Source organism: Columba livia, chromosome 18, assembly GCF_036013475.1.
Source record: "Columba livia isolate bColLiv1 breed racing homer chromosome 18, bColLiv1.pat.W.v2, whole genome shotgun sequence".
Lineage (NCBI taxonomy): Eukaryota > Metazoa > Chordata > Aves > Columbiformes > Columbidae > Columba > Columba livia.
This window is the reverse complement of record NC_088619.1, coordinates 13,325,068-13,345,544: the sequence shown is the minus strand read 5'-3', so window position 1 is coordinate 13,345,544 and position 20,477 is coordinate 13,325,068. Positions and strand designations below refer to the sequence as shown.

The 20,477-nt window shown below is 58.6% G+C and overlaps 1 protein-coding gene and 2 long non-coding RNA genes across 6 annotated transcripts in view; 1 reads left to right on the top strand and 2 right to left on the bottom strand.

The window, feature by feature from the left end:
- Positions 1-661: 661 nt before the first annotated feature.
- On the bottom strand, positions 662-5,003 carry LOC110363207 (uncharacterized). Its single transcript, XR_002421130.2, has 2 exons — positions 4,960-5,003; positions 662-2,096 (listed from the first exon to the last, which is right to left on the bottom strand). It is a non-coding gene; the product is annotated as an uncharacterized LOC110363207 (long non-coding RNA).
- Positions 5,004-11,670: 6,667 nt separating this feature from the next.
- LOC135575787 (uncharacterized) lies at positions 11,671-14,763 on the top strand. Its single transcript, XR_010467103.1, has 3 exons — positions 11,671-12,994; positions 13,668-13,988; positions 14,641-14,763. It is a non-coding gene; the product is annotated as an uncharacterized LOC135575787 (long non-coding RNA).
- A 97-nt stretch (positions 14,764-14,860) lies between these two features.
- TBC1D16 (TBC1 domain family member 16) overlaps positions 14,861-20,477 on the bottom strand; it is a 28,457-nt gene continuing 22,840 nt past the window's right edge. For all 4 annotated transcript variants that reach the window (XM_065035144.1, XM_065035146.1, XM_065035143.1 and 1 more), the window contains exons 8-12: positions 19,644-19,778; positions 19,277-19,463; positions 18,041-18,220; positions 17,384-17,530; positions 14,861-17,013 (exon numbers count right to left, since the gene is read on the bottom strand). In XM_065035144.1, the coding sequence (XP_064891216.1) occupies positions 16,768-17,013; positions 17,384-17,530; positions 18,041-18,220; positions 19,277-19,463; positions 19,644-19,778 (895 nt within the window). In that variant the 3' untranslated portion in view covers positions 14,861-16,767. The remainder of the gene's footprint in view (positions 17,014-17,383; positions 17,531-18,040; positions 18,221-19,276; positions 19,464-19,643; positions 19,779-20,477) is intronic.

Sequence of the window (20,477 nt, the reverse complement as noted above, 5' to 3'; positions counted from 1 at the left end):
GCAGCCGCCTGCGCTTTCGGGGGCCCTTCCCGGGCCCGGCGGTGCGGGGGCACCAGGGAGGCACCGCTGAATGTCAGCGCGCCGGAGACCATAACAAAGACGCAGCCGCCGCGATCGTAGAGCCGAGCCAATAAAAAGCAAACTGATATTACAATTTTGATTTCCCTGGAGGGCTGAAGGGGCTTAATGTAAGAATTATTATCCATTGTGAACAGCAGCCGAAAGAAAGCCCAGGCAGGAAGATTTAAATTTTTTTTAACTTAGCGGTTTTCCTAAGAAACATACATTCATTGAAATTTATGCCAGCGGAGTTTGTTAACCCTCCCCTTTGACATTTCAAGCTTCTCCTGTTGCCAGAGGAGACAAGCCGAGCACAAACCACTAATGCTTGCAATAAAACTAAATGCCCAGGGACAAGCGCGATTTGGTGTAGTTCCCCTCCGCTCCCGGGAAGCTGCGGAGCCTCCAGCCCGCAGGGAGCTGCCCGGCGGGAGCGGCCGGTGGCAGCTCAGGGGCTGGCCGAATAGGTACAAAATAGATATATCTTAAACATGCGATCGGGCATCCCTGGGACCTCCGTAGGATCCGCCTGTGGAGCAGTACGAGAGGCCTCTGATGAAATATAATATTTAAAAAAAAAAAGCGAAAGTAACACTGAAAACCCATATTAAAAGCATTTTAATCGTTGCCTGGCTTGTGGCTCCCATAGCTCAGCACCAGCTCCTGTCCTGTAGGTTTCTGCAGGATGTTCATCTGCTTTCTGTTACCGGGCTGATTGCACATGATTTGCAGTAATGATTGTAATGGTGGTGATTTTCTATCTCCCACCTTGCTCAGATAGCAGCAGTTCGTGAACTGATACATCTTTCCCTTTGTCAGTTTGAAAGAGGACACCTTATTTGAACCACATAAAATAGCCTAAATAAGGAAAGCAGGAAATGTTTCTAACTGCTGCCTCTTCTTGGCTGCTCGGGGCATATCACAGGGATGAGAAAAGAAAAAGGGTTTCCAACCAAAAGAAACAAGATGCAACCACTGCCTTTTAAAGCCAAGATAGCAGTTCTTTAGTACCGTGTACTTTGTTTGTGATTTACCCATTTATAAGGCAGGTACAAGGTGCAGATCCACATTCTGTGGACATTCTTCCCCTCTGCCACACACCTGTGCAAAAATTCAGGGTCCTCTTTGTGCACAGAGTGCAGCGGATGGGAGCAGAGCTGCTTGGGCAGGAGGAACAGGCAGGTGGGCAGAGCGAGTGTGGGGCTCCGGCCACCCGGCCAGGGCCTGATCCTGAGCGGGGGCTGCCAGGGTGCAGCTCTAGGACAAAACCTCTAACAGCCAGAGACAGATGGGCTTCCTGCAGGTGCTCAGGAGAATACCGAGGCAATTTCCCCTCATACTGGCTGGCCCTGTTCCCTCCTACTACCCAGAGCTGATGTCTGTCTAGGTTTATCCTTTTCATCATTGTTTATAAAGTTCTTACCCCAGAGACAGAGCCAGCTCTCTGGGTTGGGTTCTGCCTCTCCAAAACACAAGATGCTCTGCTTCTCCTCACCTCGTGCACCAGGAGCTCCTGCAGACCTGCTGCACGTTTGCTATCAAGCAGCACTGATTACACATGCCATCATTTCTGATGTTGCTCATTAGTCTGTATCATTATTAGCAATTCAAACCAGTAATTCTTTTTCAGCTGTGATCCTCCAGTTCCACCCCAAAGGCTCCAAGGCTGCAGTTTGGGTGCTCAGTTTTTCCTCCCGTCCAGCAGGGCCAATGGTTCCTCCTGGAGTCCCAACAGGACGGGAGCACACCAGGCTAAGCACCAAGTAATAACAGAACGTTAATTCACGAATGGTCGCAGCATTTCGTTCAAGGCCGCTCCTGGGGGCGGCCAAGCACGGACCGTGCGCCGCTCCCGCACACCGCTGGCCTTGGAGCGGGGGGAGGGCAGGGCCCCATTCATTCCCAGCTGCCCGCAGCCTTGGCCCACCAGGCTCCTGGAGTCGCCCTCTGCTTCTGTCAGCCCTGCCTTGCATTTGAAGTCGTGGCCAGTCTGAGAACTGGATTATAACATAGCCCTTGCTGAGCTCAGCGCTGTGCTGGGAAACAACAGAAAAAGAGGGTGAGTAGGTAGGCTTGGGAAAACAAGCAAACCAACCAACCCCATAACAACCCACAAAAAATAAAACCCACCCACCCAATCAATAGGATGCCACGAGGTAAGATGCACACAATGAAACCCTGTTCCAGGTTGCCAAGGCAAATCTGTCAATAGAGTATTGAACAAGCAAATCTGACTCGCAATTATTGTCTCCTTCTAAATATAAGCTGCCCCTTCGCCTCGCAGTTCAAACCCAGTGCTGGTGCTGAGAAGCTCAGCGAATGCTGGCCCTGGCTGTTTCAAAACGGTGAGGGAACAGTCATCTCTGCTGGAAGCTGGGCTGGAATTCACTCCAACTTGCTCTGAAAACCCCTGGAGCATCCCCACCACCTTCGCTCCCGCAGCTGAAGCGACACGTGCCCTGCCCCCCGTGTAACCGGCTTCCTAAAGCAGCAAAAACCCCTTTGCAAACTGTTTTGGTAAAACATAGAGGACAGTGGAGCACAAGAGTCTTTTCAGACACTGCTGCAGAAAGAAAACCAGGGCACAGAGCGCCCAGCGTTTTGTGACACTCAGGAAAGCACCGTAAAGAGTCTGAGCACCCAAAGCTGGGACTGTCAGTGTGGACCAAGCACCGTGGCCTTAAAGCCAAATACCGCACAGGAGCTGCCAGCAGGAGCTGCCGTCACCAGTCAGAGGCAGCAGTGGGAAAATCCAGAGGCAAAACCATCCTGAACTGGGTCATCACGTGGAAATTTAAATGGCTTCACAAGTACATCGCTGCAGTTGCTGCAGGGCCACATTAGGTGAATTCTCTTTGCTGGCACTGCTTCCAGCACAAACCAGGAGAGGCTGCATGCAAAATCCCCAAGAAGGGGACACCTGTCAGGAGTACACACGGCGCTTCCACGGCGGTTTACAAAGCACCGCGGAGCCTGCTTTCGCATGGCTGATGCAGGGGCCGAGATGCCGGGTGCGTGCGGCACCGTTACCCAGAGCATCTGTTCTGGGCGGGCTGGGGTCCCATCTCCCACGTCCCCTCCGCCCCCGCCGAGGTGACAGCCCCGCTCCGCAGAGCCACAGCCAGCACGGACAGCGCTGCACCCAACAGCAGCTTCTCAAGGGACTCCAGCCCCTGGGGACCCAGGTGGGAATAACCCCCCTCCCCAGGGCCCTTTCCTGCTGTGCCTCAGGCATGGGTGCTGGCGAGAGAGCCTTGGAGACCATCTGTCTGTAATCTTCTTAGAGTCGGGAGAAATTCAGGTTAAAAGGCCCTGAAGTCCCTCTGTCCCTGGCCGTGACTCTCCTTCCATGGCACAGGGCTCAGCACCCACCTGGTGGGAGCAGGTCCTGCCACCCTGGAGCAACAGACTGCCCGGGACACCAGGAGCATTCCCACCCGCGATGCTTTCCCACCCAGCAGGACGTGCCCTTGCCCCGTGGGAGCGGAGCTCTGTGGGTCTGGGGCAGAGGGACATGGAGATCCCTGGTGCACAACATCTGCCCCATCCTGCCCTGCACCTCCCGCCACCCCTCCAGCTCCTCCAGCAGCCCTGGGGAGGGCTGGACACAGCTCTCTTCTTCCTCTTATCACTTAAGCTGTTGCTGTTCCTTGGCAGCTGACTGTAATGATGAGATTTTCTCCATCAGAAGTGGGTCTGTGCGTGTGCTCCAAGCAGGGCCATGGTCTGCTGGTGGCAGCGGCAAAGAGCCGTTCGGCTGCCCAGCAACTTGTGAAAGGATTGAGATGTTTTGTGCAAGCTTTTCCAGTCCTCTCCATCCCCTGGAATCACAAAAACTTCCATCAAAAAATAAACAGTGCCAACACGCTGCGAGCCCCAGACGGCTCAACTTTCCAGCCGCTCCACGGAAATCAAACAAGAAACTGCTGGAGTCAGATTTAATTTTTGACAGAAAACACCAAGTAAAACATGTTGAACAAAGATTCCTCTGCAACAAGAGCCACACGGGGAATGATGGAGTCCCGCACATGGCCCAGGAGCCGGGGTGGCTCCGGCTGGCGCAGGCACAGCAGCCTGGAGGGGGCTCCGGGTTTCTCTGGTCTCTGGGTGGGAGCAACACCAGCGCCTGCCCTGCACCCACCATGAGAACATCAGGGGCTCCAGGTCACCCTGCTGAGGAGAGTGGGTGGGGGGGTCAGGGTGGCAGTTTGGAAACTCCATCAACAGAGGCACTGGGAAGAAGTTCTCCCCTGTGGCTTCCTGGGGCTTTTCCTCCATGTGGCTCTTCAACACGCTCCACAGAAGAGCAAGAAACCCCCTTTTTCTTAGGGGACAGGCTGAGAACCTGCAGCTCGTTTCACAGCAGTGGGGCAAGGACAAAAGCCTCCAGGCAGATGCTGCCACCATGGTGTCAAACATAAGCCCAGCCTCCAATCACACTCTTTAATGAACAAAACCACCAAACTAGTCCTGATAAAGTGAGTCAAAGCACATACCCCCAGGGTCCTTATCTCCTTCTAAGGTGACAATCTACAATTCTTATCTAGTACAAAGTCTTGACCATGCAAAGGAGTCATTGGGCACAGCGTTTGCACCCCAGGCAGGGTACGGGTGGAGGATGCAGCGGGACAGTGAACTGAGCTGCCAGGGAAGCGGCTCAGCCTGAGCTGCTCAGGTCACTCCAGCTCTGCAGTTGCTTCTGCTTCTCCCTCAGGGGCAGGACATGGGCTCAGCCCTGCGAGAAAGGGCTCAGCGGGGTTTCTGGGGCTCAGCCCTGCAAGAAAGGGCTCAGCAGGGTTTCTGGGGCTCAGCCCTGCAAGAAAGGGCTCAGTGGGGTTTCTGGGGTTCAGCGGGGTTTCTGGGGCTCAGCCCAGCCACCTCACCTGTGCACACACTCACCTGGCTGGGCTACACCAGTCTGTCTCCCCAAGGCCAGCCCTGCCTGCAGAAGCAGCTGAATGGCCCATGCCAAGCTATTTAACTGCAGGGATTGATTGGTTGACTGATTGATTGCCTCTCTAAGATTACAGCTGAGGACAGTGTGTCTGCACCCAGGTGCTGCCATGAGCTGCCAGGGAAGGGCAGGGTGACTGTCCCGTGGAGAGCTGCCCCCGGCACGTGGGATGTGGGGGTGAGGGAGGGAGAGGGGAGCGGGGAAGCTGCAGCCCTCCTGTGCACGGGGTAGCGTTTGTGCAGCAGCACCGCCGGGCTGCAGCTCCGCTCCCACCAGCTGCCAGGACCAAGCTCCTCTGGCAGAGTGACCAGACACCGTGTGGTGCTGGTCCGAACTGATGCCCTGGCCACCCCTCCCGGGGCAGCACAGGGATGAGATCGGTAATTGCCCACAGACAGAAGCGAAAATTACTGGTTTGGGCAGGGACAGCCTGGGGAGCTACTGGAAGAGGAGCAGGTGAGGGCCTTGTCAGCACACGTCCTGCCTGGGGTCTGGGGGTGGCACACGGAGGATCCTGGCACATGCGCGAAGTGCTGGTGGTCGCGGTAACTTGCCCGTCCCTTCCCGAGCGTGGCAGAGCCGAGCCCTGGGCTGAGCTCGGCGAGGGCTGCAGAGGGGGCGGCTGCCACCGAGCAGCCAGTCATGGGGACCTTGGGACTCTGCCACTCTGGGGACTGTGAAACACTTGGGGACCCTTCGTTGTCCCCAGGGCTGCAGGGTCCTGGCCGGTGGCAACGTGAGGTGCCAGCACGTGGCGGGTGGGTTTGTGGCTGTGCTCCTGGGTCTGTCCTTACACAACTTAACCACGTATTGCTGCGCAGGAGTGCGGGGCCTGTGCTCCTCCTCTTTGGCAGATCCATTGCTGCCATCCGACAGCCACAAAACGCAGCGTTTGACAGAGGCACCTTGGTTCCGAAGGGCGCTGCCGGCTCCCCCGGGGTGTCTGTGCCGGGTGCAGCGCAGGGAGGAAGCGAGCGCGGCTCTGCGGTCGGGCAGCTTCCACCCTCCCTGCACCTGAGCGCGGCGGCGGTGCGGCTCCCCGGCAGCCCTTCCCTCCGCCTTCCTTCCTTCCGCCCTGCGAGCATCGCCCTGGCAGCTCCAGCCAGCGGCCCCGGCTCATTGCAAGGCCATTTTGCCAACCCAGCGACTGCCCCAGCACTTTATCCCGCTCAGCAGATTACACCAAGTGTTTATGTTTTCAAAGGTTTTGGGAAGATTTACTGGTGGTGCTGTCTGCCCTCTGTGTGTTACGCTGTCACCAGAGAGCTCTCTGCTCTAAAGCTGCTTAGCCCAACCCAAGTCAAACTGCATTAAGCCATTAAGTGCACACATCAGCCAGGGAGGGGGAGCGAGCCCATCGCGTGTGCTTTGAGCGGGCAGAGCAGCACGGGGCTCCCGACACCGGCTCACACCAGGGTCAGGGACTGGAAATGGCCTCGGTGCCGCCAGCGTGCCCAGCATGTGCCAGGGAAGTGTCACATGTGCTAGGGAAGTGTCACACGTGTCCCAGCCTGTGCTGACCCGCAGTGGAGCCCGGGCTCTGCTTGTGCCTGGCTGGGTCAGAAACGGAGGTGGCTCCATCCCCTGGGCTGACGGGCAGCAGGCAGGAGCCCGCTCTGCTGTGGGGGTGACACTGCGGGGACAGTCGAGTCATTTGGTGTGTGACACACCCCGTGTCGTTCGGTGAGACGCACCCTTTCCTGCACTGGGGAGCCCAGCTTGCCCTGCTGCAGGGTCCCCGCAGCCCTGCCCGGGTGCCGGGCGGGAGGAGGGTTCCCAGGGCTGGTGGTGCTGAATGTCCCCTCATCTCTGGATGTCCCCGTGTCTCTGGTCATCCCCTCGTCTCTCTGCCCACTGGCAGCTCATTTCTCCGCAGTGCTGTGAGCAAAACCAGGGTTGTGTCTCTGCCCCAGCGTGGTGTGACCTGCACTGTGCTGGTCCGCAGGGACCATGTGGCTGGGGGGGACAGGGAGGTGTGAAGTGACACTGTGCACACTGTGCACATCGGCAGGCTGGCACGGGGCGAGCAGGAGGCAGGGATGCAGGGCTGTCCAAGGCAGGGATGTGGATGCGTGGGGCAGGGACAGGGCTACGTGGGGCAGGGACGGGGCGGCAGGGTGCTCAGGGAGCCCCCAGGTGCATGGGGTGCTGCTGCCATGGGGCACTTTGTTGCTCGCCCCAGGCTGGGGGGCTGCCTGGGCAGCCCCGGCGCTGCGCTGGCTCCAGGGACGCCAGGAGCTCCCAGCTCTGCCGCTCCCACAGCCCATGTTTGGGCCGTGGCTGCAGCAGGGCCATAAAAGGCAGCGTGGGGAGGGCGCTGGCACCTCGCTCACTGTGTCGGGGCCACCGCGCCGGGGGCGTCCTGAGGAGCTGCCACCGGGCCTGGGGCTGGGGGCCAGTGCCTGAGGCAGAGGGAAGGAGCAGCGAGCTCAGAGCTCCTCATGCACCAGGGTGGCAGATACAGCGTTGGCAAACTCCGTGCGAGTGTTTTGGCTGGTGCAGGACCTTCTGTAAGACAAGTGGAGGACCAGAGCCGGGAGGTGTTCACTGAGCTGAGGTCCAGCAGACGTGCAGTAAATACAGTCAAACCAGCCAGCTCCAGAGGTCAATAATGGGGAAAAAAGTGGAGGCAATGAGATTTTGGGGTAATGCAGGTGGACTTGTTCCCTCCAGGGACTTGCTCCAGCTGACCTAGGTACATCCTTACCGGCAGGGATCAAAACACTGACCAGAACCCATGGAGAACAGGAGAGATGGGCAGATGACAGCCCCATCACCGAATAGTGACTAATTGATGAGGAAAGCGGTGCTGCTGGCCGGGCTGCGGTGTGAGCCAGCCCGGAGGAATGCGAGGCAGATAAACAGCGAGAGGGAAGGGCCGTTCCCAGGTATGGGGTGGGCACCGCCAGCACCCAGCAAAGTGCTTCCAGCTGGAAAGCTGGGGCCACGCACCAGGATGTGCTTCCAGCTGGTGACTGGGACGTGGTGGAGGACTCTCCCCAAATGACATTTATGGGGGTCTTTCGAGCGGGGTTGGGCAAAGGCTGGGAGGGGAGCTGGTACAGGAGCGCTGCTGGTGCCCCAGGCAGTGACGAGATGGGCTGTGATGGCAGCCGTTTCCCCCTGAGCTGTGTCCCCCCCAAGCCGTGTCCCTCCCCAGCCGTGTCCCTCCCCAGCCGTGTCCCTCCCCAGCTGTGTCCCTGCCCAGCCGTGTCCCTCCCCAGCTGTGTCCCTGCCCAGCCGTGTCCCTGCCCAGCTGTGTCCCTCCCCAGCCGTGTCCCCTCCAAGCTGTGTCCCTCCCCAGCTGTGTCCCTGCCCAGCCGTGTCTCCAGCGCTCAGCTCAGACCCCGTCCCAGCACACCCAGCAGCTTCCTCACTCCCACTTCAGCTTTGAGGGGGTTTTGGCAATGCAGGTGTGTAACACGAAGCCCAGCTGCAGCCATGCTAGACCTGGCATTAGACAAAGCACAGTAAAACCCCATTAACGGCACCTCCCGCACCTCACATGCGGTTGCTGGGGGGCTCTGGGGACTGCAGCCCCGGGACAGGCAGATGCAGGTGAGAGCGGCTGCCTGTGCCCCCGGCCCCCCAGCACAGCCGTGATTCATCTCCTGCCTTGGCTTCTGCTTGCGTGGGCTCACAACGCTCGTTCCCCGCCTGAACGGCTGAATGAAGCCCAGCAACAATGGGCCATCGATTATCCCATTATATTTCCATCGGGCCTGACTTCCAGCCGGCTCCCGGAGGGGCAGGGGCTCGGCGGGGCTGGGTGCTTTAGCCCCTCCCTCGGTTCTGTTCTCCAGAGCCCTGAGCCCCCCGTGCCAGACACCCCGGTAACGCCGGCTCCACACCAGCGGCTGCCCCTTCCCCAGCAGAGCCCGTGTATGGGAGTGATGCACCTGCAAGGGCAATGGCCCCTGTTTCAGGGACCCCCCCAATCCCCGGAGGGCTCTCGGGGCCCACCCCACCTCTGGCAAGTTCGGGGCTGGCTCCAGCCCTTCACATGACCCTGGGCGCTGCCTTGTCTCTGCTCCCCACTTTTTGCAGGGCTGTATCCCTCCCCAGGTCCCTCTCCTCCCCCCCTGGCCAGTCATGGCAGAAGCACCATCAGCCTCTTCCTCTCACATGTGCTGCCCGTGGAGCCCAAGGAGAAACCAAGGGCCAGGGGCCCCTGGGCACCCCCTCCCCTCCCCTCCCCTCCCCTCCCGTCCCGTGCCGGGGAACAGCCCCAAGAGCACCAGATCTCTGGCGGCTGCTTCTTCCTGTGTCACCAATATCAGCCCTGCTTGTTCTGAGTATTTTTATTACCCAAACTGCTGACGAGTGATTTTTCAAGGACAGAAAGGTCAGCACATGCAGACCCTCCCCAGTGCCCCACGGTGCCCGCGCTCCCGGCAGGCTCGGCTCGGTGCTGCCCCACACCTGTGTGACACCGTGAGCACCGAGTGCCACGGATCACCCTTGCAGTGGCAGCGCTGGGGAAGGGCTGGCTCAGGTCGTGTTCGTGGGCTGGTCCTGGTGACCCGGGCAGCGCCATGTGGGGTGGCAGCCCAGGCGGGGCCCCGGTTTGCTCCACGCGTGGACCCCAGCCGGTCGCCCGCTCCCCATGTGCTGCTCCTGCTCACAGCGGGAGCTCCAAGGCGGCGCAGGGGAGCGGTGACGGTGACGCTGCTGTGTCTGCTCAGGGATGCTTCGCCTGCAAATCTCCTACCTGCGTCAGCAGCTGAATTCCCTGGTCTCATTCCCTGCTCTGGCAGCTCCTTTAACCCTTTCCTCCCGGCAGCTGCGCTTCGAGAGGTACCGCCGAGCACACAGGAGTCACCGAGGGCATGCTGCCCATGGCTGGTGTCACGGTGGCTGTGCTGTGACCCTCTGGCTGTGTGCTGCCTGTGGTGGCCAGACCTGACCCTGTTCCCACGTGTCTGCAGGAGGGGACGCAGCATTTTCCAGCTTGGTGAAGCCGTTCTGCACCCTTCTCGGTGTCCCCAGCTCTCCTGCAACCTGTGCCTGGTGTCCCTCCCCAGCCACAGCTGCACCGCGTCCCCGTGCACCCCTTGGCAAGCAGAGCTGGGCCTGGGCGCGGCCGTGGTGGGGGCTGCTCTGGGGGCCGGGGCTGCTGTGGGCAGGGACACAATCGCTCCACTGGCCCCGATCCCTGGGGAGAGCCGGCAGCACCTCCCCAGCGCCCGTGGCTGCGGTGCCGGCATGGGGCAGATTTCCCACCTTGGCAGAGGGCCTGCAGGCCAGCTGGTGTTTGGGCTGTTTCCAGGGTTTCCAGTCACCGCTGGAAGTCTTCAGTGCTCACCCTCCCATGCCATGTGTGGGAATTTGGTTCCTATAGCCCACACCTGTCTGCCGGAGCCAATTTGTGCCAGGCAGCCCCTGGGGCGGGTCCCCCCGCTCCCGGCACAGCGGTACCAAAGTGCTCCCCACCTCTGTCTGCAGCACAGGCTCTGCTGGTGCCGAGGGCTCGTGGCCACACAGCGGGCTGGGATCACTCTGCCCGGGTGTTTGACGAGTCCCCACAACACCCGGGCTCTGGCAGGGACCCCCACACGTCCCCTCAGCCCAGGGTGCAGCGAGCCGGAGGGCAAGGGCGGCTGGTGCTCCCGCAGGCTGCTGGGCTTGGGGGACGGTGGCCACCTCCCAGCCGCCTGTGCCACCTCCAGGGTTAGTCAAGCACCAGACGCGGACAGAAGCAGCTGAACTTGTTTGTGGTTCGTGAAAGACAAACCCACGCCAAACAAAATGGAAAATGGCAGGAAGAATCTTTATGCTGCTGCTCCTCCGGTCCGTGCTGCCGCCCCACCGCACGCAGCAGGAGCTTCGGCACGGGCCGGACCCGCAGCCGGCTGAATTTGGAAGGACCTGGAGTACCCAGGCACGGTGGAGGGTTGGGGGTGGCTGGAGAACATCTTCAGTCAGTAAAAAGCACCACTAGAAGTGCCAGCTGACTCAGGGCCCTTCTGCTGGGTTCCCTGAGCTGTCACCATGCTCGCTGCAGTGTTTTCGGAGCACGCCTGCCCGCTGGGTGTCACAGACCGCAGGACACACAGACACTCTGCATGTCCAGCCAGGCTGGATGGCCCAGGGACTTTAACAGGTGGCTGCATTTTGCCTGTGCTTTGTTTTCCTGCTTTTTGTAGCACTGCATCTCGCAGTGGCTCTATTTATTGAGGTGCCAGCCTGCTGAACAGAAGAGAGCGAGCCTGCAAGGGGAAACAGAGGAAAAACCCAACCCCCCTGCCAGCCCGTTCCCGTGAGACCGGCTGGGGCTTTGTTTCACAGGTGAGCTGCAGAACAGCAGTTCAGTCACAGCAGCTTGGAGACAGCGATGGGTTTGGAGAAAACCACCGAAGCCATGAGGGTGGGCAGGGATCTCCGCATCAGCTGCATTTCCTTTCTCAGTTTCAAGCACAACGTTTGTTTTAACCACCCCAGGGCTGAAGCACAAGGGTGGCGAGGGATGTCACCGCTGGTCCCGGCCGCTGTCCCCGCTCTGACGCGGGCAGCTCTGCCCGTCGCCTGCAGCAGGTGACCAGCCGAGAGCTCGCTGCAGTCCAGCATCTCGCCCCAGAACCAAACCAGCCTGTTGGGTTCATTACCGAGACTCGCTTCATGACACCATCACCCAAGTATTTCTTACCAAACCTCGCAGCGCCCAACGCGCAGCACTGTGCGCTGGCCGGTGATCGTGCTCTTACACAACCGGGCTGGAGACGCCTCTCCAGACCACGGATCTGCAGGTGGGTCTTTGAATGGCAAACGGCGCCCAGCTCACTGGCAGGTGGTGGAGGACACCAGATTTCAACAGCTGAGGCATCACGTCACCTCTGAGCACTGCCGTTTCCAGACTACTGCATTGAAATTGCCTAGAAATTGCTTTTTGAAGGCAGAAACCCTATGAAAAGTGAGGAAGAGCCCGATCCCTGGCTCAACAGCTCAGAGGATCATCCTTGCACCTTGCTTGGCTTCCTCCTGCCCTGGCAGGGCCCAGCAGCGTAGCAGCCAGGAGCGGCGGTGATGGCACCAGGAGCGGCGCTGATGGCACCAGGAGCGGCAGCAATGGCACCAGGAGCGGCGGTGATGGCACCAGGAGTGGCAGCAATGGCACCAGGAGCGGCGGTGATGGCACCAGGAGTGGCAGCAATGGCACCAGGAGCGGCGGTGATGGCGGCGGTGGCACCGGCTGTGGCGCGGGCAGAACACAGACTTGGAAAAGATCCTGGGTTTTTTACAAAACCACAGTCTGGGGAGGAGGGAAGTGAACCAGGAGCTGATGCAGCCACCTCGGGGGCCGCAGGACACGGCACAAAGCCCAGCTCAGCAGCAGGCCTGGCCCAAAGGGAGGCAGAGCTCAGCTCTGTGACCTGGAGCGGTTTTGAACTGAAGGAGACCAAACCTTCACAGCAGAACTATTCTTCAAAGCCCTTTCTAAGCTCGAACTAAGAGAGAGTTGCCTTTCATAACTAGAAGAAGAAATGAACTCCATTCAAAGAGCAGCAATTTTTGGGTACTTGGATGATGTCGAAGCACTTGGCTGAAGCACAGATTGCAATAAAATCAGCCGCAAAAATATTTAAGGAGCTTCCTCTAAATTTGCAGCCTCACAGTTAGAGCAATCTGGTTCTGGAGCAGCCTCTGGGGAGGGGAACGGGGAGACCCGGCAGCTTTGGGGTGCGATCGGTCTGGAAGGGGCTGAGCTCCCCATGGAGCTCCCCCAGCCTCGGCTCCTCTTCCCAGGTGGTGCGAACCCTCATCGTGCCTTTTGTTTCTGTTTAAATGAGGGATAAAGGGCGTGCGGAGCCGTCCCCAAAGTGCTGAGCACCGGCCGGGCAGGGCTGGGATGTGACCGTGAACTACAGCCGGCCAGACTGGTCTGGTTTTATGACCCAAGCGGAGACCTGGGGATTAACCAGCCAGCTCACGGGGGACAAGCCAAGCTGGGTTTTAAGTTCTTTGGTGCCTCTAATAACTCAGGTGAGTCTCTTTGTTCTCGTGAACTGTAACGTTCCACGTGGCAGACAGCGTCCCTCGAACGCAACAGCCCGCCAGCCGTGTCCTGACACAGCCCGGCCGCGCCGGCCCAGCTGCCCCAGGTCACAAACGCCACCGTCCCCGGCGCAGGGGACTCGGCAGCAGTTCAGCCGCTGTGTGGCCAGCGCTCAAATCCAGGAACAAACGAAGCCACTTCATGGATCCAGCTGCCCCCTCCATCCTGGGACGATGTGGGACAGAGCTCCCTGCTGCCCTGGGGACATGGAGGGGACACAGAGGGGACACGGGTGGGACACGGGAGATGCCGGGCTGCGTGGGGCACTCTGGGCTCCTTGGCTTCCCAGATGCTGTTGATCGGGTTCTGCGCTGGGATTATGAAGCAGCGAGGACTCAGTTTTCTTCTTTCCCTGCTCCCCTTCCCCCCGGCACCAGGAGGCAAAAGGATGTGTCAGCTCAAGGCTGAGTCTAAAGAGGCTTATGCTGACTATTTACCTTTGCAAGGGTCTATTTTTGGCTGCTCAGCTGCAGCTAATTCAATGAACAGGGCAGCAATTCAGCAGAGAAGCCACATGAGGGTCATTGTTTCTAGGATGCACTTCTCTGCCCTGCAGGGACCACGAGCCCTGATTCTTTCTTGTTCCTCCCTTTTTTTCAGATGGCAAAGAGTGTCACAAAGGAAAAGGGGATCCTGGGGACAGGTCAGAAGGACTTTGGCAAGCTGGTGCCCTGTCCAGCACTTGCCTTGTTGCCTTTCACTACAGAAGGATCCCGAGGCTGCTCCTGACCCGGCCGGAGCCGCTGCCGAGGGCTCCAGGGCAGCTCCACACACCCTCCTGTCCCGCACCTCCCACCCAAAACAAGCTCGGAAGCTTTGGGATATCCAGTGTGAATTCACCAGTGGCATCGGGGTTAATGGACAGGTTGCAACTAGAAGCAAGTCACCCGGGACGTGACTGCTGCTGCTTCCCGGGAGCAGGTGGGTGACCGGCTCTGTCTCTGCCTCCCCAACCACTGCAAAGTGGGTTCAGCGGGTGACGGGCTTGGGGAGCTCCCCGTGCTGAGCACAAGGGCCGCTGTTGCAGGGAGACACCTGACACGTCCTGCTGGACCCGCCGGCCGACGCGCTGAGCACCGCTTCAAACACGACAAACGGCTTTCCCGCGTGCTGGAGAACTGCAGAGTCCTTAACTAAACAGATCCTGAGCGATTTCCACATTGCTGAGTGACATTTTAATAGTGGAAAAATAATGCTAAAAATTATCTACTTCATCTCTTCCCATTGTCTTCTCCTGGCTGGGAACGGCTGCTGCAGCGAAACCAGCTCCGGTCCGCTGGTCACTGTGTGCGGTGCCCAGCCCAGGGCTGCCTGTCCCCTGCACGGGTGCCGGAGCTGTGCTGGTGCTGGAGCTGTGCTGGTGCTGGAGCTGTGCTGGTGCTGGAGCTGTGCTGTTGCCGGAACTGCGCCATGGGGGGACTGTGGCCTTGCAGCAATGCCCGGCTGGCACCGGGCAGGTGGCAGCGCTGGCTCCTGCTGTCCCATGGGGAGCTGGCGCCTGCCCGCTGCCACTGAGCTGCTGGGCGGGAAGATGCTTCTGGCATTTACCAAAGTGTGTTTTTTCTGACCCTAGCTCAGCCACCGTCACTTAGAGCTTGCATCGGGATGAACACATCGAGAGCTGCTGCATGTCCCCAGGCTGAAGTCAGTGGAACCTGGGGACAGGAACGCAGACCCAGCACCCAACACGCCTCCTTGTGTGGCTGCAAAGAGCGGCTCAACCTGCAGGGACGGCGTCCGGCCAAGTGCTGTCCCCTGGCCACACAGTACAGCACCCAGACTGTACAGCAACGTACCACGCAAACGCCTCACACAGACTTTTATTGTTCACTGAAACACCGCACACCCCCTCTGCACCGCAGAGCCGGCAGCAGCCCTCGCGCCCGGGGTCACCTCCGAACCGCCGCATGCGCCGGCAGCCCCGGGGCCGCGGAGCCGGGCTGGTCCGGAGCCGCGCGGTACGGCAGGAGGATTCACCACCACTCTCGCCCAGGGGAAGGTTTTCACCCGCTGAATTAAAGGCACACAGATCAGGAGCCAAACTGTCCTTGTGCTGCACAGCAGCCGGTCTTTGGTGCGGAGCCTGCACAGGGTGTTCTCCCCCCGTCCGGGGCAGCGTGTGCTCAGCCTGCGCTGGTTCGGCACGGCGCATCCCCGTGGCAGCCTCGCCCCCGCGGGCACTGGGCACGGGCTCCATTTCGGGCGCGGGGAATGCCTCGCAGAAAGATTATCAGACAAATCTGCGGATCTGGTGCCGGTACGGCGGCAGCACCAGGACAGAGGGGCCGCCACGTGTGCTGCTAAAAGGACAAAGAACCCTGCAAAGTGCGCGTGGGCTCTCCCCGTGCAGGGGCAGGACGGGGCCGTGCAGGAGCGGTGCCGCGGCTGGACTGGGGGAGCAGGACAACCAGGACGGGCTGCGAGACTCGCACGCCGTGCGTGGGGACACAGCAGTGCCGGCACAGCCCACCCACCTCATCTCCTTCTCCATTCCTACAAGGAAACTATTCCCCGGCTCTGTTTGGCACAAACGCTGGCTCAGGACGCACCTTTGGATGCCACTGCATTTGGTAAGGACATTCGGCAACACGGCTGTGCTCAAGGCCCCAGCTCCACTTTCCGTTGGCGAATTTTGTAGAAGACAAGAGGTAAAACAAGCTGTCCTTTCAACAATACTTCAAGGGGAACCTTCCTTGGAGACAGAGCTCAGCCAAAATGTCTGCGACAAACCCCGCTTCATTTTCACTTTGGGATGGGGAAGGGTGCGCTACTGACCCTGCCTGAAGAGCGCAAAGCCCACGTGTGCCACAGCCCACGGCAACGGCCGGCCAGGACCGCGAATGTTCTGTAACCGAGAGGAGCCAAAGGAAACACACCGGAAACACACCGGGAACAACAGATTTCCATGAACAAATGTCTAAAGTCTACGGTTGTCAGCATAAAGAAAACAGCTTTGCTGTAATGTCATGAAGAAGTAAACTTGGAAAGGTGTCCAGGAAACACCCTGGCTGCAGGAAAGCAGCGCGTAAAGACCCTGGGCTGCACTTCGTACGAATGCAAAATAATCATGGCAGCCGGTGTACCACGTAGAAAATGAAAAGGCGGGAGACGAGACCTTTAGGTGACCAGTTCTTCCTCGCCGACCAAGTAGACACTTCCCTGCAATCCCAATAGTCTGCAGTGTTATTTTTGGCAGATTATCATTAAAATGGCTGTTGTGGCTTTAGAGAGAAGCCTCTGAGCTGCAGGTTTTGGCTGACGCAGAAGGTGCACGTGGTACGCGCTGGCGGGGGGGACGTCGCACAGAGCTCTGGCCCCAGCGCTGCTGGTTGTCCTTGGCTCCCCACCCTGTCCCCACTCACCAGCAACTAACGAAGTTCTGGTTGCTAACCAGTCCAATCCCAGAGGCAGAATAAAAAGTCCTTGTTAAGACCTAGAAAAGCTTCATATTTCTAACAAAATCAAATCCAAATGCATGCAAACGCTGCCCCTGGTTCGATGCATTTTGTTCTGGTTCCACCACCAGCGCACTGGAATTTGCTTTCCCCGCAGAGGAATTTCATTCCTCGTTCATTCTCCACCATTCAGTCTTCTCAGAAGTCTTGACAAGCCATCCCTCCATTTTTGTCTTGAGCAGTTTTTCCTATGCACATCCTTCCTGCCCTTCCCTCTTCCTCTGTCACACCCTGTTCCTCCACAGCTATTTTCGGAAAGCAAAGACGTCCCGTGTTTTCAAGCCTCTCTTGCCTTCGCTTCCTGGTTGAGGAGCAGCCGGTTCCGCCAGCCCCCCGTACGGGCAGCTCTCGGACTCGGGGTGATGGCCAGAGCACTCCACGGCGGGGATGAAGCCGCTGTCCCACATGCCGGTCCCACACAGCTTGCACAGGTCGTGCAGGCTGCAGGGGATGCGGGGCAGGAGGTGGAACTGGTACAGCAGACTCCGCGCCTGGAGGGGAGACAGACACAGCGTCAGCCGCTCCTCCGCAGGGCACGGACACGGAGAGCAGGGGACGGACATGGAGAGCAGGGGACGGACACGGAGAGCAGGGGACGGACACGGAGACCAACAGCTCTGTCTACATTGCCCTGAGTGTGCAGCGTGATCCCACCCACACCGCTGCCTCCCGAGCTCTACAGCCACCTCTTGTTTCTGCAAAACTTGTTTCCAGGCCAACAGCAGCATCCTGCCCCCCAGGCTCCGGACACACGGGGATGCAGGAGGTGCGGAAGATGGAGCATCGGTCCTTGATTTTCTCAACGCTCTGAGTCATGTCTCGGACCTGAGGCTCAGCCCACATCAGCACACAGGCATTTACCTTCCTGAGTACCAGCTCGCCGTTCATGTGCATGGCCAGGTTGCCGAAATGCAGCAGCATCTGGTCCGTGGCCAGCTGCTGTTCAATGACGTCGTCCCCATAGATCACCACGATGGCCACGCAGATGAAGAGGTGGAAATAGTCAGTCTGCAAGGAGAAAGCAGGGGCTGGAGCACAGCAGGTGGGGGCGCAGGTCTGACCCAACCTCCCGCCCTCCATGAGCGTGTCCTCAGGGACATCCTTTGCTCCTTCCAGATGTGCCTGGTGGTCACGGAGCATGAGCTGCTGGTGAATTCTGAACCACAGCTGAGCCCACGTCTCTTCCCTTTGCAGCGCGGCAGCAAGGTTTGCACCACAGCCTGCAAACAGACTAGTGATTTTTGGGATGGCGTTTTCCAGCTGGGTAAGAGAAGTCGGAACTTCAGAATGGACTGTTCAGCACTTTCTGAAAAAAAGCACTTTTGAAGCCCAGACATCCTCAAGAAGGAGAGGCAGGCCTCCATCCTCCTGCTGCACAGATAAACCTCTTTGATAATTACAGATTATTACTTATTTTGGACACTTTGCTCCGGAGAGCCCTTATGGAAATTCTGCAGCACCCGCTGGGACGGGGAGGGTTGGGACAGGCCGCGCGCTGCCCATCGCCCCCTCTCCCACCTGGTAGTGAGCCCAGCACGCTTCCCACATGCGCAGCGCCTCGGCCTCTGGAAATTCACGTTTGAAGCAGAGGAGGATCCAACGGTGGCAGAAAAGCATCTGCAGGCCGTCCTCTCCCAAGCAGGAAAGGTGCTGGTAGAAGCGCGGGTGCATGAGCCGCAGCAGCTCTCGCAGGTACATCTGGAAAAGACGCGTTGGGCTGAGCCGCCCGGGCACAAGGGACGTGTCCCCCGCCCCGGCCCCCCCGGCTCCGCAGAGCTGCCCACAGCTCTCTCCTCTCGCTACGAGCTCCGGCTTTGCGGTGTTTGCTCCAGCGCGGCCAGCGCGCCTGGACCCGCCGTCACAGCCAGAGCTCACAGACCTCGGCTGCTATCCCACGAGGCAGGGCTGGGGGTGAAAGGAAAAATCCCATGGCAGCTGCATTGTGAAAGAAAGAAAGGGAGAGATCCAGGCTGAGGAAAGCGGCTAGAACCTTAAAAACCAGAGAAAATAAAGCACACAGCTATTTCTGGCCACACTTCATTTCGGCAGAGGCTGAGCAATGTGGAGGTGATTTTGGAAGGCCCGACACAGGCACTCTGCGGGGCACGAGCCTGCACCTCAGCTACCAGCATCTCACCAGCAGCCTCCCGCGGGGCCTCACCACAATGTCACCGCTCTCAGTTGGTGCCACTGTGATCCAGGCAGGACTGTTCAGGTTTCGAATGCGTTTTTCAGGATCTTATCCAGAAAACAACTGACATTCATGTTAAAACCTAAAAAGTTCCCGTTTTTAAGCAAGCTCACCCCATTTTAAGAAACTCTGTGAGATCTATAAGGCTTTTCATTTGGAGATAATTTGAAAAATCTATTAAAAATATTAAGAGCTTGAAAAGAATCCACAAAGAAGAGGGCTGCAGCTCAATCAGCTCCTCTGCCTCGTTCACACCAAGTGCCCCAGAATCAGGACAAAAACGAAGCAGCGAGTCTTCACTGCCCGAGAGAAGAGCAAAGGCAAAGCAAGCCTGAATCGGCACCCTTCACCACAGCCAAGGTGACTTTACTCTGACAATTTATTGGCTATAATGCCTCTGGAGGGCCCAAATCACCCAGGATCAATCTGATCCCCCAGGTATTTGGTGGTCTTGGAGTGTGATTTGTGCTGGAACCCCAGGCCGCAGCTCTGTGGCGTTCTCTGCTCTGATGGGCAGGGGAGCAGCTCCCGCCAGCGCCGCGGGGCTCAGCATCCGGCCTCACCAGCTGCTTCTCCATGTCCTCGTCCCGGGGGGAGCTGAAGAAGATCGTGTTCTGCATCAGTCCTACGAAGCACCAGAAAGTATCCGACTCGTCTAGGATCTCTGCCAGGAGCGGGGCGACCAGGTCGGACATGCCCTGGGAGTATCCGATCGCCGGGTTAAATACTGCATAGTTCAGCAGGATCCTCCTGGGGAAGAGAAGCCGGTGGGAGGCGAGACCCGGAGGGGCACGTCCAGCCCAGCGCAGCCCCGGCCCTGCCGCCCCGTCTCCCACCGCACACGCTGAGACCGGCCGGGTGTTCCCGCATCGCCCGGCACCGGTCACCGTAGGCACGGAGCCGAGGTGGAGACAGAAACAGACCCTTCACCTCATAGTCTCCACATTCGGGTTGTCCTCCCCTCGAAAGAACTGGTTGCTGCGGTCAGTCCTCACCACGTCCTTATCTACTGTGAACTGCACGTTACGCCAGAACTCCTTCTGTTCGTCTGGAGTCATCGAAAGCCTGAAAATCGAGCAGCAACAGGAGTACGTTGCCAAGAGAGGAATACGATTGCCACAGGAACAAAAAGCCTTATTTCAGCCTGAGTTTGCAGAGAAAAGCTATTCCTGTACAGAGTTTCCTCATCACCTGAAAAACAGACCAGCAGGTTTGTCCAGAGCAGCAGTTTTTCTGTCCAAGTGAATTACAAGGAGCCTCCTGGGTTGATGTGTTTTCTGTGATAAACTGCCCTTCGGAAGCAGTTGGACTCTGTTCTCCACCGCTCCTTGAGGGTGGCACGCCAGGACCCACCATGCTGATTCGTCTCCTAACTAATAATACTGCTGTCCCTCTCCAGCGTGACTGGACCCACAACTGGTATACAACACACAGCTCTTGCAGTAGTAACTTCCTTGAATGAGATATCCCATCTTCTCCCCTATTGTTATATCCAGATATATTTATAAAGGAACACAAGATCCCATTTCCACCTTCAGTGTTCTAAGCCAAGCACGCTATGCTGTAGCCTTGCGTATGAAATAAGCTTCCCCACGTGGTACTGACAAGCCTGTTTCAAGATGCCAAGTACGACAGTATTTGAGCTCTATGGTACGAGCTGTGCCTCTTCCACCCCTCCAGCATCCCGCTCACCTCTCTGCTCCAACCAGCCCCTCCGGGAAGGAGGCGGCACAGACCCGGCCGTCACCAGCGCGATCGCTGCCG